General features: G+C 38.6%; 1 protein-coding gene across 1 annotated transcript; it reads left to right on the top strand.

The window, feature by feature from the left end:
• Positions 1–250: 250 nt before the first annotated feature.
• Positions 251–13,749, top strand: AQP4 (aquaporin 4). The gene is made up of 5 exons (XM_077267706.1): positions 251–370; positions 3,825–4,239; positions 8,119–8,283; positions 11,033–11,113; positions 12,320–13,749. The coding sequence occupies exons 2-5, from the start codon at positions 3,859–3,861 to the stop codon at positions 12,578–12,580; spliced, it is 888 nt and encodes a 295-aa protein (XP_077123821.1). The 5' UTR covers positions 251–370; positions 3,825–3,858; the 3' UTR covers positions 12,581–13,749.
• The last annotated feature ends 4,868 nt before the right edge of the window (positions 13,750–18,617 follow it).

The following is an 18,617-nucleotide window of genomic DNA, read 5'->3' as shown; positions in this document are numbered from 1 at the left end:
CTTATACCACACATTGCAGGCTCTCTTCACCCTTTCTCCAGCATACTGTCACAATGATAACAACTAGAAGCTGCTCTGTGTGTGCAGGGATGGGATGGAGGGGAGGTACCATTGTTATTTGAAATGGTCAGAGAACCATGTGCTGTCAGCAACCCCCTAGAGAATAGGTAGATTCTGGATCATCCCACATAGAATTGCAGTCATCCTATACTGCCCAACCTTTTACTTCTGGTCATAGACTATTGGGATTGTTGTCTATCAGCCTGGTTTGGTGATTTATAGTACCTCGAGAACTCCTTGTCCTACTCTTTTTAATAATTTTTTATGTTTTATGGTCCACTGTTAGATGTCGGGGTAAACCACTCACTCGGTAAGTAGATATTTAATTTGGCTCATGACGAGTTCATACTTATGGCTATGTAGTTTCCTTTGCAGGAAGCGAAATGACTTGCGATAGTGAATCTGTCACTTGTTATAGAAGAAGTTTTGCATATATATATGTGTACTGTATATACAGTATACAGTATATGCTGTATATATATTTATGCAGATAGTAAAGATATTACTGTACTTACTGTCCATAAAATGACATTCTCTTATATGAATTATATTTTATTCACCTCTATTTACATTTTTCTCATGGCAGAAACTATTGCAAAATGTCATTCAGATGTTAATCTATACCTTTATTTGATGCAGTAACTGTATGTTCAACTAACTTTTTTTTACTTTTTGTTATTGACATGTTTATTGCCTTTCGTGTGCATTGGAATAACACAAAAAAAAAATTGTTGACACCCTCAACTATAATTCCTATAATCATCAATAAGCTTCTTACATCTCTCAACAGGAATTTTGGCCCACTGTTCTTTTACAAACTACTCAATTTCTCTCATTTGAAGGATGCCTTCTCCCAACAGCAACTTTATGATCTCTCCACAGGTGTTCAATGGGATTTAGATCTGGACTCATTGCTGGCCACTTTAGAACTCTCTAGCACTTTGTTTCCATTCATTTTTGAGGGCTTCTTGAAGTTTGTTTGGGGTCAATGTAATGCTAGAAGACTCATGACCTATGACGCAAACCCAGCTTTCTGACACTGGGCGTTACATTGCGACCCAAAATCTTTTGGAATTCTTCACATTTTATGATATCTTGCGCACAGTCAAGACACTCAATGCCAGAGACAGCAAAACAACCCCAAATATCTTTGAACCACCACCATATTTTACTATAGGTACTGTGTTCTTTTATTTGTAGGCCTCATTCTATTTTTGGTAAACAGTAGAATGATGTGCTTTGCCCAAAAGCTCTATTTTGGTCTCGTCTGTCCACAAGATGCTCTCCCAAAAGTATTTTGACTTACTCATGTACATTTGAGCAAATGACAGTCTAGTTTTTTATGTCTCTATGTCAGCAGTGGAGTCTTCCTGGGTCCCCTACAGTAGCATTTAATTGAATTCAAGTGTTGACACTAGTTTACGCTGACACTGATACACAGAGCCTGCAGGATAACTTGAATTTCTTTAGAACTTGATTGAGGATGCTTATTCACCATTTAGACTATCCTGCGTTGTAAATTTCTTAATTATTTTGCGCACTGTGGACAAAGAAACATCAAGGTCTCCGGATATTTATTTGTAACCTTGAGATTGTTGATATTGTTCAACAATTTTGGCTCTCAAGTCCTCAGATAGCTCTCTTCTCTTTCTGTTCTCCATGGTTAGTGTGGCACACAGAGACACAATGCAAAGATTGAGTCAACTTCTCCCCTTTTTATCTGGTTTAAGGTGTGATTTTCCAGATTTCCCACATCTATTACTTGCCACAGGTGAGTTTGAATGCGCATTATATGCTTGAAACAAATTTGTTTATCCACTATTTTAGAAAGGTCCTAACAATGTTGTCATGCCCATTTTGGGGATTTTGTGTGAAATTATGTCCAATTTGCTTTTTTTCTTTTTTTTTGTGTTGTTACAATACACACAAAGGAAATAAACATGTGTATAACAAAACGTGTAATTTCAATAATTTTCTGGGAGAATTACTTCATTTTCTGGAACAATTTCAAGGGTACCAACACTTTTGGCCATGGCTGTAAGTCATTAGTACAAGTAAATATGAACAACTTCGTAATATATCTTAATTCTCCACTTACAAGCCACTTCTTCCCCTCCTGAATTTACCATCCACTCCGAAAAACAATTCAAATCTGCCTGTGTCAAAGTAAGACAGACAGAGAGCACAGGGAGGGTCAGATACAAATCCTATTGCACTCTATAAACATGAGAAGGGTGAGGTGCATAGTGAGAAAACAAGTAGATGGAGACACAGACAAATTATCTTGCTGAGTTTTCTAACAAGTCTTTTACCTTAATGCAGAGGTGGATTCAAATCTACACTGCTCAGTGATATTGTATAATATTCTCCATGCTGCAGCTTCTGTCTGTGTGCTAACTGTGATCAGTGAAGGATCCCTCTCTATGTGCTGTGAGGTGTATTGGAGGTGTATAGTAGCAGATTCATTTATAAAATGCTCACTACTGCTTTATAATTTCCTTCATGCTTCCGCTGCTTCTGTCTTTGTGCCAAGGAATGGAATCAAGACACTTTCTGTGTGCTGTTCTGTGTATAAGAGACATCACATCACCTAGTGATAACCCACCAGCTCAGAGTGGATTTAAATTAAGAGAGATTGTGGAAATGCAGAATAGAAGTTATAAAAATGAGCAGAAATAGTGTTATTCTTCATATTTACACATGATAACTGCAGTTTAAAGGGAACCTATCAGCAGGATTGTGCACAGCAACCTACAAAGAGTGTCAGGTCGGCGCCGTTATACTTATTAAAATGATACCTTGGTTGATGAAATCCATCTTATGGCTGTTCTTTAATCTTTATTTTCAGTTTGTAGTTAATGATATGCTCGTGCCCTAAGGCGGGGCTGGGGGGGGTCTGTATGTGGTGCCTGTACACTGCAAGTACACCGCATGTCAGCATAGTGATACATTGAAATTTAATTTCTGGTCTTTTTTGTGGGCCGTATTGCCACAATTTTCAATTCTCCATTTTCCAGGTTCCCAATACTATAGCAAAAGTATTTGGGAAAAAAAGACGGTCCGCAAAAACGGAAGTCACGGTGCACCGCTATAACACCTTCCGTTGTTTTTGCGACCCCATTGATTTACAATGGGGGCCATGTCCGTAAGCCATGAAAAAGATCGAGCAAGCTGTTGCTGTCACAGTTGTAAATGCGGCCCTCACGGCCATACGGCGCTGTGGAATTATTGCAGCCCATTTTTGCAGCCCCATAGAAATCTATTGGGGCCGCAAAAACGGGCCACAATAGCACGGCAAGTGTATAAGCAGCCTAAGTCATTAAAATGTGAAAAACAACTACGATTCAATTTTGATGCACACTCTGGCCTAATCTTGAGTTTTGCCAGGCACTTCCGCTACGTAAGTAATGTTGGTACTTGTTCATTTATATTTAACAACAAGTACATTTATATTTAACAACTTGGAAAAGCATCAGAAGATTTATACAAAACTCATCTGTTGTTATGTGATAAATCTTAGTTGTTGCCTCCAAACTAGGCTGGTCTGGTAGGACTGCCAAGAGCGTGTTGCAGGGAATACATGTGTCTAGTAACTACACAGCTTCCCAAATGTAAAAAAAAGTGTATTTTAAACAATAAACTTTTAGCTAAGGTTGACACCTTTTACGCATTTTCTAATGTAGACAGTCTTTCATTGTAGAAAATTCTTGAATGACACTATGGTATTAAATACAAACTTATGGAATTCATTGTCTCTGTTTCAGGAAGTGTGGTCCTCTGTGCAAGTGTGAATCAATCATGGTGGCATGCAAAGGAGTCTGGACACAACCATTTTGGAAAGGAGTGGTTGGTGAATTCCTAGCTATGCTTATATTTGTCCTTTTGAGTCTTGGATCAACTATTAACTGGAGTCCAAAGGAAAATCGCCAACCAGCAGACCTGGTCCTTATCTCGCTCTGCTTTGGACTTAGCATTGCAACCCTAGTACAATGTTTTGGACATATTAGTGGGGGCCATATCAATCCAGCAGTCACTATTGCAATGGTATGCATGAGGAAAATCAGCATTGCAAAGGCAGCCTTTTATATTGTGGCACAGTGCTTGGGAGCTATTGCAGGAGCAGGAATTCTCTACATTGTTACTCCATTAGAAGTTGCTGGTGAACTGGGCGTTACTAAGGTAATTATCACAACCGTTTCTTCTGGTTCCTCAAATTAGTTTTAACCTCCTGGGCCCTGATTCATCATTTGTGGCTTTTTTTAAAGTAATTTTCCTTTTTTGTGCGTTTGATGCCTACTTCTTCAAAATGGCATACCTGATTCATGAATTTTGCACAAAGTCAAAAATGGCCTTTTTTCTGTCTTAAACTGTTGCACGCTTAATCCCTTATGGACCGAACAACTTTATAGGGCAATGACCGGGCCTCATTTTTTAAATCTAACAAGTGTCATTTTAAGAGGTAATAACTCTGGAATGCTTCAATGTATCATACTGATTCTGAGATTGTTTATTCATAACAAACTGTACTTTATGATAATGGTACAATTTGCTAAATATGAATTGTGTTAATTTGCAAAATGATCGAAATTTGGTGCCCTTAAACCAGAGAGCTATATTACACAAAATAGTTAATGCATAACATTTCCCACATGTCTAATTTACATCAGCACAATTTTTTAAAGAAAATCTTTTTTGTTAGGAAATTAGAAGGGTTAAAAGTTGATCAGCAATTGTTCATTTTTCCAACAAAATTTACAAAACCATTTTTTAGGGACTGCATCACATTTTAAATGATTTTGGGGTGCCTATATGATGGAAAATGCCCAAAAGTGACACCATTCTAAAAACTGCACCACTCAGGGTACTCAAAATCACATTCAGGACATGTATTAACCCTTAAGGTGCTTCACAGAAATTAATGCAATATGAAAGGAAAAAATGAGCATTTTTAATTTTTTTCACAAAAAATTTATATTGTCCCCTATTTTTTTAATTTCACAATCGTAAAAAGAGAAATTGAGCCAAACAATTTGTTGTTAAGTGTGGAAAACCTACTGTTTTTGCGCACGGCAGGGCTTGGAAAGGAAGGAGCACCGTTTGACTTTTTGAATGCAAAAATGGCTGAAATCAAGTGGGAATGCCATGCCACGTTTGGAGAGTCCTTGATGTGACTAAACAGTGGAAACCCCACAGAAGTGACCCCATTATGGAAACTAGACCCCTCAATTAATGTAGATTTGTGTTGAGTACCTTGATCCCTCAGGTGCTTCACAGAAATTTATAACATAGAGCCGTGAAAATAAAAAATCAAACTTTTGTCACAAAAATGTTATTTTAGCCCCAATTTTTTATTTTCAGAAGGGTAACAGGACAAAATACAGCATACAATTTTTGTGCAATTTCTCCTGAGTGTGCCAATATCCCATATGTGGTTGAAAACTAGGCAAGGGAAAATTCGCCACATTGACGTTCAGATTTGCTGAAATGGTTTGAGGGTGCCATTTCACATTGGCAGAGCCCGAGGTGCCAGAACAGCAGAAACCCCACATAAGTGACATCATTTTACAAATTACACCTCTCAATTAATTCATTTAGGTTTGCAGTGAGCATGTTGACACCATATGTGCCTCACAGAAATTAATACCATTGGGTAATGAAGAAAAAATAATTACATTTTTACAGCTAAAATGCTGTTTTAGCCCCAATTTTTTATTTTTATAAGGGTTAATTAGAAAGAATAGACCATACAGTTTATTGTACAATTTCTCCTGAGCATAGTGCAAAGCTCAGAAGGGAAGGAGCGCCATGTTATAGTGTAGATTTCACTGTTATGGTTTGCGGGTGCTGTTACCTGAGGTGCCAGAACAGCAGATTCCTCCCCCCCATAAGTGACCCCATTTTACAAACTACACCTCAAAATGAATTCACTTAGGGGCGCAGTGATCATATTGACACCATTGTTAAGTGTCAGTAGCCCATATGTGGTTGTACAGTACTGCTTAGCCAGACGTCGAGACTAGGAAGGGACAGATCACTATTTGCCTCCTGATGTGCAAATTTTCCAAAAATAGTTTGTGAACTACATATACAGAGCCCTCAATTGCTGAAAGAGCATAATTTCCTCCCTCAAGTGACCCCATTTTAGAAATGATACGCCTGCCAAACATGTGGTTGCTAAATGTGGTTTAGCTACACTGTAAGGCTCAGAAAAGAGGGGAGGTATTTGGATTTAGGAGTGCAGAATTCACTGAAGCCTTTGTGCTGCCAGTAACATTTAACTCCCCCTATATTTTTGTTAACAGATGACGTACCTGAGTGGGGACTTGCTTTTTTTGTGGTTTGAATTGAAGTTTTTATTGGGAACATTTTACATAACATTTGGAATCACATTTATTCTGTGCTCTATGATGAGCACTTAGCTTGGGGTTTATATCTAAATCTCCGAATGACGTGATTCAGATCAAACATCCAAGTGATTTATTCACTATAATGAGGCAGTAGTGTTACTCTAGACTCCATATGGCTTCTGTTCAGTCTATCCTTCTTTTCAAAGGTGCACAAAACTGTGGTAGACTGCTCTTTTATTCATGTCTACAAAGACAGACACCACCTGATCGCAGGCCAGACGGGGTCAACAGTGCCTCCATCTACCTCATAATAGGCGAGCTGTCTGAATCACTTATTTCACAGATTTACATGGAATCCCCGGGGTAAGCACTCAGCGCAATGCATGGGATAAATGAGAACAGAGCCTTACTGTGCTTATTTGGATGCTGTCACACACTAAAAGATGCTTTTTTTTGCAAAAAATAGTTTTTGCATTACCATATTTTGAGAGCTATAATTTTTCTATATTTCTGCAGACAGTGATTTGAGGGCTTTTTTTGTGGGAAGAGTTGACATTTTTATTGGTACCATTTTCAGGCTTTCAATATTTTGATCACTTTCAATATTGATTTTTGGGAGGCAGAATGAACAAAAAACAGCAATTCATGATTTTTTTGCCATTTTGCATGTGGTAAAATTTATAAGGCAGCTTTATTCTTCAGGTCAGTATGATTACATTGAAACCAAATTTATATTTTTTTCATGTTTTGCCACTTTTACACAATAAAAATTTTCATATAAAGAAAAATTATTTTTGCATCGCTATATTCCGAGACTTTAAATTGTATAACTTTAAATTTTTTTGCTGATGGAGCTGTATGGCAGCTTGTTTACCTGCAGTGACAGTTTAAAGTCATGCCGGACATAGCATATCATGGTGAAGGAACTTACACCAGCTCATGACATGCTGTGTCCATCATTGGTTGTAAAGAGGTTAACAAAACAGGGCAAAAATTACACTAAAATACTGAAGTATTCAAAAGTACCCCCGGGGTGCCTGGAGTGGTATTGCTCCAAATTTTGCAACTTTTTAAAATGTCGCAATTGATGAATCAGGCAAAAACATCTGGAATATCTCATCTACACTCACAAACTGGACAACAACCAAAATAAACACAGGCGAGCACATATAAAATAGAATTAAAAAAAGGTGCAAATAGACTAATGATTTGGTTAAAGAAAGATGCACAAAACACACAAAACCTAGACAAAAAAAAACAGGAGCAGAGGCAATAATGAAACGGGGCCATAATGATTTTTGTTTTTGGCAGCATGTCGCCTTTGGATCAGTATATAAAATAGCAGCTGGCCATACTGTCTAGATCTTTCTAGTACACACATTAGCTTAGGAGCTAGAATACAAAGCCCAAACTATGAAGCTCATACAGCAGGAAGCATTTTTGAGCAAATGGATAACCTGTGAAAGTTTTTCATCCAATGCTATTTATAATAAACATGAATTCAATCATTTATAGATTATTTTAGTTTTCACAACTCATGTCATTACATAATTCTAGATGCCAAATTCAGATAGAGAATAGAAAATACTTGGCTTACTCTTGCATTACATTTTTCTAGAATCTGTCCAGTCATGATATGAATTCCTAATGGAACACTTTACCTTCTTTATAGTTTATTTGCAGCAAATTGACCCTACTTTGCTATCCATAGGTAAATAAGATGCTTTCCCCTGGTCATGGGATCCTTGTTGAATTGGTAATAACTTTCCAACTGCTATTTACGATCTGTGCGAGCTGTGATGCGAAGCGCAATGACATTACTGGGGCTGTAGCGTTGGCCATTGGATTTTCTGTGGCCATAGGACATTTATTTGCTGTAAGTATAATATCTTATGAATTTCTTTTAATTTTTATGAATGTTTTGACACTTTGCTATTTAAATAATGTACAATCTGTTTTAGGTCATACGGATGTCAGATAGAAAATTCTCCATTAGCAGGAAAAGAAAGGAAGTCCTCTTGTAATATTGGAAAAGCGCAAATAAAACGGAAAATAATAGGAGTGCACCTTGGCAGCAATAAAGCTATATCATTTTTTATCTCATTCCAGGCTGAAAGTGTAATTCTCCAAAAATACAGATGAGCATCTCACATTGCTGAAAATATAATTGATCTTGAATTTTGGGAAATTTGCTAATCCTGGCAAATTCAAACAACTTATGATTTATTTCACTTGAATCACAAAAAATGGCCACAGCCATTTTTTGCACTTGGGAAGATAATAATAGCCAGAGAAGGCCCATGTAACATTGGGCATGGTCAGCCAGTCTTCTGCATAATGACTGGCAGCTACCACATCACATGGTATACCAAAGTAAATTAAGATGAATTACCTTATAAAGCAGAAGCAGGATATGCAGCAGCCATTTTTATAGGGAATCTGAATAGTTCACATCTTACCCATAGGGATAGCGTGAACAAGCCATAAAACATAAAAAAACTGTTGAGTTTTTTGGTAAAGAAGATTAGTGTGAGAGGAAAAGAGAATAGTGTTATCCACATTTTTTATGGCAACTGGACATTTTGGAGTACCTTTAATAGTGTCTAAAGTGCTCACCTACAAAGTGAACAGCAAGAGTAAAGCAGTGTACAGTGCAGTCCAAATTGAAAGTCTTTCTGTCCATAAACAGCTCAGTTTGCATTTTGAGGATAAGGTGAAAACTTCTGAGTGATCATTGGAGTCAAATAGAATTAAAACTATGAACAGAGGCTATAACATATCAAAAATAATTTTACAAGTTTACCATTTAGTATTTTTGAAAAGTTTACCGTTCAATAAGATGTTCCTGGAAAAGTATTGTATTTTTATACCACATTAGCCAGTAGATAGAGAAATTATAAACTGAGAATGAGTACCAAACACTAATGACTCTCATTTTGCATTTTTTACTAGATACAGACGTGGTCAAAGAGGTACCCCTCTTTTAATGACAGAAAAACCAACAGTGGTCACAGAAATAACGAATCTGACGAAAGAAATAATAAATAAAAGATCTATGAAAATGAACAAATGAAAGTCAGACATTGCTTTTCAACCATGCTTCCACAGAATTTAAAAAAAATAAAACTCATGAAATAGGCCTAGACAGAAATGGTGGTACCCCTGAAAATAAGATGACGAACGGGACATGTTAAATCAAGGTGTGCCCACTAACTAGCATCACAGGTGTCTGCAATCTTGGAATCAGTGAGTGGGCCTGTATATAGGGCTACAGATACTCACTGCACAGTTTGGTGACATGGTGTGTATCACACTCAACATGGACCAGAGGAAGTGAAGGAAAGAGTTGTCTCAGGAGATTAGAAAGAAAATTATAGACAAACATGGTAAAGAAAAACGTTATAAGACCATCTCCAAGCAGCTTCATGTTCCTGTGACTACAGTTTCACATATTATTCAGAAATTTAAGATCCATGGGACTGTAGCCAACTTCCCTGGACATGGCCGCAGAAGGAAAATTGATGACAAATCAAAGAGATGGATAATACGAATGGTAACAAAAGAGCTCAAAAAAACTTCTAAACAGATTAAAGGTGAACTTCAAGCTCAAGGAACATCAGTGTCAGATCGCAACATCCACCGTTGTATGAGCCAATGTGGATTTCATGGGAGATGACCAAGGAGGACACCATTGTTGAAAAAAAAATCATAAAAAATCCAGACTGGAATTTGCCAAACTACATGTTGACAAGCCACAAAGCTTCTGGGAGAACGTCCTATGGACAGAAGAGACAAAGATGGAACTTTTTGGCAAGGCACATCAGCTCTATATTCACTGACGGAAAATGAAGCATATCAAGAAGAGAACACTGTCCCTACTGTGAAACATGGAGGAGGGTCTGTTATGTTCTGGGCTGCTTTGCTACATCTGGCACAGGGTGTCTAGAATCTGTGCAGGGTACAATGAAAGCTCAAGACTATCAAGGGATTCTAGAGAGACATATGCTGCCCAGTGTCAGAAAGCTTGGTATTAGTTGCAGGTCATGGGTCTTGCAACAGGATAATGACCCAAAACACACAGCTAAAAACACCCAAGAATGGCTAAGAGGAAAATATTGGACTATTCTGAAGTGGCCTTCTATGAGCCCTGATCTAAATCTTATTGAGCATCTTTGGAAAGTGCTGAAACATGCCGTCTGGAAAAGGCAACCTTCAAATACGAGACAACTGTAGCAGTTTGCTCTTGAGGAGTGGACCAAAATACCTGTTGAGAGGTGCAGAAGTCTCATTGACAGTTACAGGAATCATTTGATTGCAGTGATTGCCTCAAAAGGTTGTGCAACAAAATATTAAATTAAGGGTACCATCATTTCTATCCAGGCCTATGTCATGAGTTTTATTTAAAAAAAAAAAATCTGTGGAAGCATGCTTGAAAAGTAATGTCTGACTTTCATTTGTTTATTTTCATAGATCTTTTATTTATTATTACTTTTGTTAGATTCAAGTTATTTCTGTGACCATTGTGGCTTTTTCTGTCATTAATTGAGGGGTAGCAACAATTTTGACCACGTGTGTATTCTGAATATGGTTCTAACACTTTCATATATATGCCCATCTTTTATTAGATCAATTATACTGGAGCCAGCATGAATCCGGCTAGATCTTTTGGACCAGCTGTCATTATGAACATATGGGAGAACCATTGGGTAATATCCACTATATTGTGTATATGATTATTTTGTTGACTTGCATGTAACTATAGTCTCTATTTCAGTGGCATTAAGAGTTATGTGTTCAACTTCCTGGACACAAAAGTTTCTACGGTTTAATATAATTGAACCATGAGCATTTTGTGGGATACTTTATACTAGGACTTCTCATTTTTTTCCACATTATTGTAATGCCAGAGCCTCACCAGAGAACAAATACTACAGGCAGTGATTATGTGTCCTCTGTAACAACACCAACTACCACCATGCATCATAAATTACCTTCCCAGAAAAATCACATACCACAGTGCAAAAAATACAGTAATTCTAGATCCTGTCAATCAAAAAGTATGAGGTCAGAGATTCCTTTGATTTCACTCATCAGAAAATGAAAGAGGGTTATGTTGATAAGCATAATGCCGTGCAATCTAAAAGCATCATATTTGGAATCAAACTCATAGGAGTTTACTTCCCAAAAGGAAATTAAGTGATGTATACTGACAGTGCTTCATCCTCCAAACCCAATAATCATATGATTGCTAAAAGTAGGAAAGGAGCAGGAGCCACTGTGTCCTAGGAGATATAGCCAGCTTTGTTGTGCAGCCTGGAAGCTGAATTTCTCCTGTAACTAGGGCTATTATATCTGCCCTAATTACAGGGTAAATGCCCCCTGAAGTTCTTTTAAGACTTCACTGGGAGCACAGTGTATGAATAAATAAATAAAGCAAAAAAAAAACAACAGAAAATTCAACCAAAAAAAAGGAAACACCCCCAATTCAATTCACTGTTTATTGTACTGAGCCTGAGGAAAAAGAAAATATATCCAATACATAAACATAATTCCTACAGAAAAAAAGGAATAAAATTAAAAAATGTTTTTTAGTAAGTAAGCCTTTAATAAAAGAATGTGAAAAAAAGACACATCTTTCTTATTTTTCCTTCCATTTCCCCCAAATATGAGCAAAAAAGGAATAGAAAAATAGAATAAAATTAAATCCAACACACCACGAAATATAGAGACAAAAATTATTTTAATATCCGAATGAGAAACTTTCTTTGAGCCTATAAATGCACATGTACAATAAAACTAGAAAATGTGAAATGCCAGGAACAGGGTAAATGGCCTGGTCTTTAACCAGTTAAATAAGTTTCTATGCCCTACTAGTCAGTGTTAATACTAAAAATCTATTTATCTTTTCCTAGGTTTACTGGGTTGGCCCAGTGAGCGGAGCGGTTATGGCAGGATTGCTCTATGAATATATCTTCTGTCCAGATGTTGAACTCAAGAATCGCTTAAAGGAGGTCTTAACTAAGGCGACACAATCCAAAGGAAAATACAGTGAAGTGGAAGAAAGCAAAAGTCAGATAGAATCAGATGACCAATTACTGAAACCTGGAATTGTCCATGTATTCGATGAGAAAAAAGGAAAGGATACCTCTGGTGAGGTGTTGTCATCTGTATGACTAGCACTGGAAGCCAGAGAAAAGTCTAAACCATCACCACCATTTTTTCCAATCAAAGAAACCGATATAATATAAAGCAGCTGTATTATCTAAAAATACTTATATCATTCACTAAACAGTACTATCAAAGCTTGAATCCACCACAATATTAAAACAACTACTATATGAGACATGCACGTATTCTTTGGACACTGTCCTTTTGGCAAATCTAAGGTAAATAACAGTGATCCTTAATTTAACAAGAAGTCAATACTGAGCCTCAAATCTGCCCGTTTAGCATCTAGATTGACAGTGCACATTAGTTTAAAGTGCCCACTGGCAAATTCAAACAAATGGTTTTTCCTCTGGCAAATAATTGGTTGCTGTCAGCGCTGATTAAGATATCCCCCTATTTAATCACTATCAGGAGAGCAGCAAATGCACAACAGAACTATCATTTAAGATGAAATATAATTATTACAATCTTTTTTTGTATTTTGAAAAAATATATCTCTTTTTTTCACTTTGTTTTGTTTAATAGTAAACTTTTGAGAAAGTACTTTACAAATGAAGAAGCAGCCACAGAAAACATCAAATGGCTTGAGGAGAAGAAAAATCTTTAAGCACCATTTTTTTCCTGTCTATGTATTTTTCCCTTTGTTTGATCTGTTGAGTGGCTAGCTATTTATCAGGACCATGCAAAAAAGGTGTGAATAACAGTCTGAAAATAGGCAAGGGCCTTTCTCTTAGTTTTATGCGCTTTCATTGTATAATTCTTTAATTATTTGAGTGTTTGGTTGAAAATGTTTAGATGTAAGATATAATCGAAGATGTTGGCATTTTTTTTCCTCAATACCACTGTCATACCATCATACATCCCATAATTGGCATCTTCTGTACAGTACTCTAGACTCATAAGTTATGTCATAAGTTAACAACTTTTTAGTCAAAGTAGATATTTAGATATGGAAGATATTATTTTATAGCCTTGCAAAAAAATATTGTCATGCTCACTTCTGCTCCTATTTACTTTAAAATGGAAATCCTGTCAGCACCAATTTAATTTCCACCAAACTGTCATAATAAAAGGGATGTTCCTGTTATTTTCATTTTTACCTACCAAAAAAGAAATATTGCTAGATTGGTGGGGATCTGAACTCTGGGACCCTCCAATGTCCAGTGTCCTTTGTGTCAAAGTGAATGAAACTGATGGAGATAGCCAACAGCTCTACATCTCCTTCTCGGGTGAAGAAATTAAGAGAATAAAGAATAGACCTTGTCTTGTGAAGGAATTAGATAATAGACCTCATCAACAGTTAACATGTGTTATGATTTAAATCATGTTTGTATTCCCATTAGGTTTTTATTTAATTTCTTCTGGAGTTTAAAGAGAACCTAACAGCAGATACTTGCTGCATGATCTACAGGCAGCATCCATCAGACACTGGTTGCATGATTTTAGCCATATATAGCTTCAAACTCAATGTGGACAAATCTGAACTCATCATCTTTCCTCCATCTCATAGATCTTCCTTACCTGACCTATCTATCGCAATTAACGACATCACGCTTTCCCCGTACCGAATGTCTGCTGCCTCGGAGTAACCCTTGACTCTGCCCTGTCCTTCAGACCGCACATCCAAAATCTTTCCACCTCCTGTTGCCTCCAGCTCAAAAATATTTCCAGAATCTGTCCTTTCCTCAACCATCAATCTCCTAAAATGCTTGTGAATGCTCTCATCATCTCCCGCCTCGACTACTGCAACATCCTTTTCTGTGGCCTCCCTGCTAACACCCTTGCACCTCTCCACTCCATCCTTAACTCTGCTACCTAATTCATCTCTATCCTCGCTACTCCTCTGCTTCCCCCCTCTGGAAAGCTCTTCACTGGCTCCCATTCCCTCAGCGTGTCCTGTTGAAATTACTAATACTGACCTACAAAGCCATCCATAACCTGTCTCCTCCATACATCTCTGAACTAATCTCCCGATATCTTCCCTCACGTAATCTCCGGTCCTCCCAAGACCTCCTTCTCTCCTCCACACTTATTTGCTCCTCACCCAACTGCCTCCAAGACTTCTCCCGAATATCCCCCATCCTCTGGAATTCTTTGCCCCAACACTTCCAACTATCAACCACATTTGGATCCTTCATACGGAACCTGAAAACCCAACTCTTCAGGAAAGCTTACAGCCTGCACTGACCCTGCTGCCTCCTCACCACTAGCAGAGCTACCGCCTCACCAACACCGGAGGTCCTGCAACCGTCGACCTACTGTCTCCTTCCCCACCATCTCGTACAATGTAAGCCCGCAAGGGCAGGGTCCTCACCCCTCTGTATCAGTCTGTAATTGTTAGTTTGCTTACTGTAAGTGATATCTGTCATTTTTTATGTAACCCCTTCTCATGTACAGCACCATGGAATCAATGGTGCTATATAAATAATAATAATTATAATAATAATAATAATATATGTTTAACTCTGAAACGCTGCAGCCACATTTTTTTTCTCCAATAAAATGGAGCCAGCGGCGGCACATGTGCAGTAGCATCTATCGGCAAGAGATAGATGCTACTGTGCAGGCGATCTTGCCTGTGCCATTTTTCTGGATGTAATTTTTTTTTCCAAGCTTCAAAATAGCCACAATATTATTGGTATTATCAACAATATTACATAGCAAAAATATTATGAACAGTATTATCAACATGTATGTGCAGTATGTATAATAGGAGGGAGTTCACTGAAGGATCAGTGACCTGTCAGAAGCCTATAAAGATGCATATATATAAGCAGAGTACCACATAAAGCCCCCCCCACAGCCCTGCCCACAGACTGCCCCAGAGCATTAAAATTTCATTAACTCAAAACTGCAATTACAGATTAAACAACAACCACAAGACAGATTTAATCAACCAAGGTATTTTAATCAGTATAACAGCGCCGACCTGACAGTGTCTGAAGTTTACTGAGCAAAATTCTGCTTGACAGGTTTGCTTCCAACTTGCAAACTAAAATATAACAATTTGTACAGTTGAAGGGTTATTCTCCAGCAAATTCACAGCCAGAAAATTATCTTTTCTGCTGCCTAGCTTACCTGACCAGATATTGTGGACCTGCTGTGCAGAGTAACCAGCCAATCTATTGCACCACGGAATACATTGAGTGCTACCACCACAGCATATTGTAGCACAACACATACATAAAATATATTATATGGCATAAACAGTACCTCAATTATAAAAAAATTCTCAAAGTGGTAGGCTGCAGTGCCGACATATAGCCTACTTCTTTGAAACACTGGTCCAAGAGGTCAGTGTATGCCATTTTAATTTTACTAGTAGGGGACAACATCTTTAAGTAAGTAGTGGGGGACGTGAGTTTTTTTGAAGACTGGCATCTTATGCGCAATTCTTGGCTCGATGGGTTTTAAAATGAATTTGGCACAACTTTCTGCTGTCATGCACCTCCACAAGAAGTGTATGCTAGTCAGAGACTGATGTACATTCCTGTCATACCTTGTGCCTCTTTTCTGTCAAAAATTATTATAAATGTTTCATGCGCATTTGGCCGCACCACCCATGTCCGAGCTCTGCTAATTTTCAACAGTTTGGTAGAGCTAGCTAGCACTGGTATAAAAGCATTCAGGGTATGTGCACATGCTGCAGATTACTCTGCAGATTTTTCAGGACTGATTTTGGTAAATCCGCAGGTAAACCGCACTGCGGATTTCCTGCTGAATTACCGTGGACTTACCGCGATTATTTCGCCGAATTTGTGTGGATTCCACCTGCGGTTTTATACCTGCAGATTCCTATTATGGAGCAGGTGTAAACCACTGCGGAATCCACACAAAGAATTGACATTGCAGCAGTTTTCAATGCGTTTACAGTACCATGTAAACCTATGGAAAACAAAATCCGCAGTGCACATGCTGCGGAAAAAAATGCGGGGAAACGTAGCGTTGTTTATTCCGCAGCATGTGCACTGCGGATTTTGTTTTCCATAGGTTTACATGGTACTTTACACGCATTGAAAACTGCTGCGAATCCGCAGAGGCCAATCCGCTGCGGATCCGCAGCAAAATCCGCAATCTGTGCACATACTTTTAAAGTTGCAAAATTGTTAATAACTATGCAAATATTTTGTGACATTTCAAGCAGAAAACTAGCATAAACTGATTGATGAATCTTCCCTTTAGTATTTAAAATGACAGAGGGTTTGAGTCAGGTGTCTATGACCCATCATCTTAACCCTTCCCCATGTAAGACGAGACACGATGCTGAGTATGTAGTGTGCTGTGGAAATTAAACCCCAACTCTAAACTCACTCAGTCCAATTTGTGCACCTACTCAGAAATAATGCCCTCATTCTGAAAGATATCACAGTAAGATCCCCCTTTCCAACACAGTATGATGCCTTCCCTTGCAATACAATGACTTCACAATGCTTCTCCTCACAGTTTGAAGGCCTCAGTCATAATACATTTCCTTTACCCACATAGTAGTGTCCTTGTAGCACATGCTCCCATACATAAGGCTACACACACAGTGATATACCCAAAAGATACCACATATACTATATAGTACCCTCCATTGCACCCCACTCAGCATAGTGTGCTGGCTAATAAAAATAAACTACTTACCTAGTTCCAGGCTCAAAATAAGTGGAGCCGACCTGGGCTTTGTATGGCGCAGTGGAACAAACACAATCCAATGACATCATCGCACCTGCTGCACTGAGTCTCAGACCGATGGATTCCTCAGGACATTGATGCAGTTGACATCAGGATAGCTTGCCAAATTTTAGATTTTGGACAGATTGGTGGTGTTCAGTTGGAAAAAAAAATATTTTTCTTCAGTTTTAGTTTATTAATCAGCTTTTAGTTTGCTTTTTTATAAGCGATAATCTGAAGTGGAAAAAATGACCGAAGGTGGAGAACAATAGAAATGTCACTCTAGAGTTGAAATAATATTTATTTTCTGTGTTGCAGCTATTGTACAATAATCATACATTACTATATATGTACAGTATAAAATCCAGTAAACTTGCAATTTATTTATTCACTAAATTACTATTGTTATGCAGCTCATTAAGTTTAATAAAACTAAATGGAAAACACTGACAGAAAAATATGGTGCCATTATTGTAATTTACCATATAACATCTATATATATAAGAGGCATTGTGATTACTCGCTAATCCCGCCCCCTGCACAGTAGCTCCGCCCCCACCACATTACCACACATAATCCCGCCCCCACCCCATTATCACACATAATCCCGCCCCCCCACCACATTACCACACATAATCCCGCCCCCCACCACATTACCACACATAATCCCGCCCCCCACCACATCACCACACATAATCTTGCCCCACACCACATTACCACAGATAATCCCGCCCCCCACCACATTACCACACATAATCCCTCTCCCTTACCACATTACCACACAATCCCGCCCCCCACCCCATTACCACACACAATCCCACCCCCACATTACCACACACAATCCCACCCCCCACCACATTACCACACATAATCCCACCCCCCCACCACATCAGCACACATAATCCTGCCCCCACCACATCACCACACATAATCCTGCCCCCCACCACATCACCAGACATAATACCGCCCCCCACCCCATTACTACACACAATCCCACCCCCCACCACATTACCACAGATAATCCCGCCCCCCACCACATTACCACAAACAATCCTGCCCCCCACCACATTACCACACATAATCCTGCCCCCCACCACATTATCACACATAATCTCACCCCCCCACCACATTACCACACATAATCCTGCCCCCCACCACATTACCACACATAATCCCGCCCCCCACCACATCACCACACATAATCTTGCCCCACACCACATTACCACAGATAATCCCGCCCCCCTCCACATTACCACACATAATCCCTCTCCCCACCATATTACCACACAATCCCGCCCCCCCACCACATCACCACACATAATCCTGCCCCCCACCACATCATCACACATAATCCCACCCCCCCACCACATCACCACACATAATCCC

Source organism: Ranitomeya variabilis, chromosome 6 (assembly GCF_051348905.1).
Source record: "Ranitomeya variabilis isolate aRanVar5 chromosome 6, aRanVar5.hap1, whole genome shotgun sequence".
In the NCBI taxonomy this organism is placed as follows: Eukaryota; Metazoa; Chordata; class Amphibia; order Anura; family Dendrobatidae; genus Ranitomeya; species Ranitomeya variabilis.
This window is presented reverse-complemented; position numbering and strand designations above follow the sequence as displayed.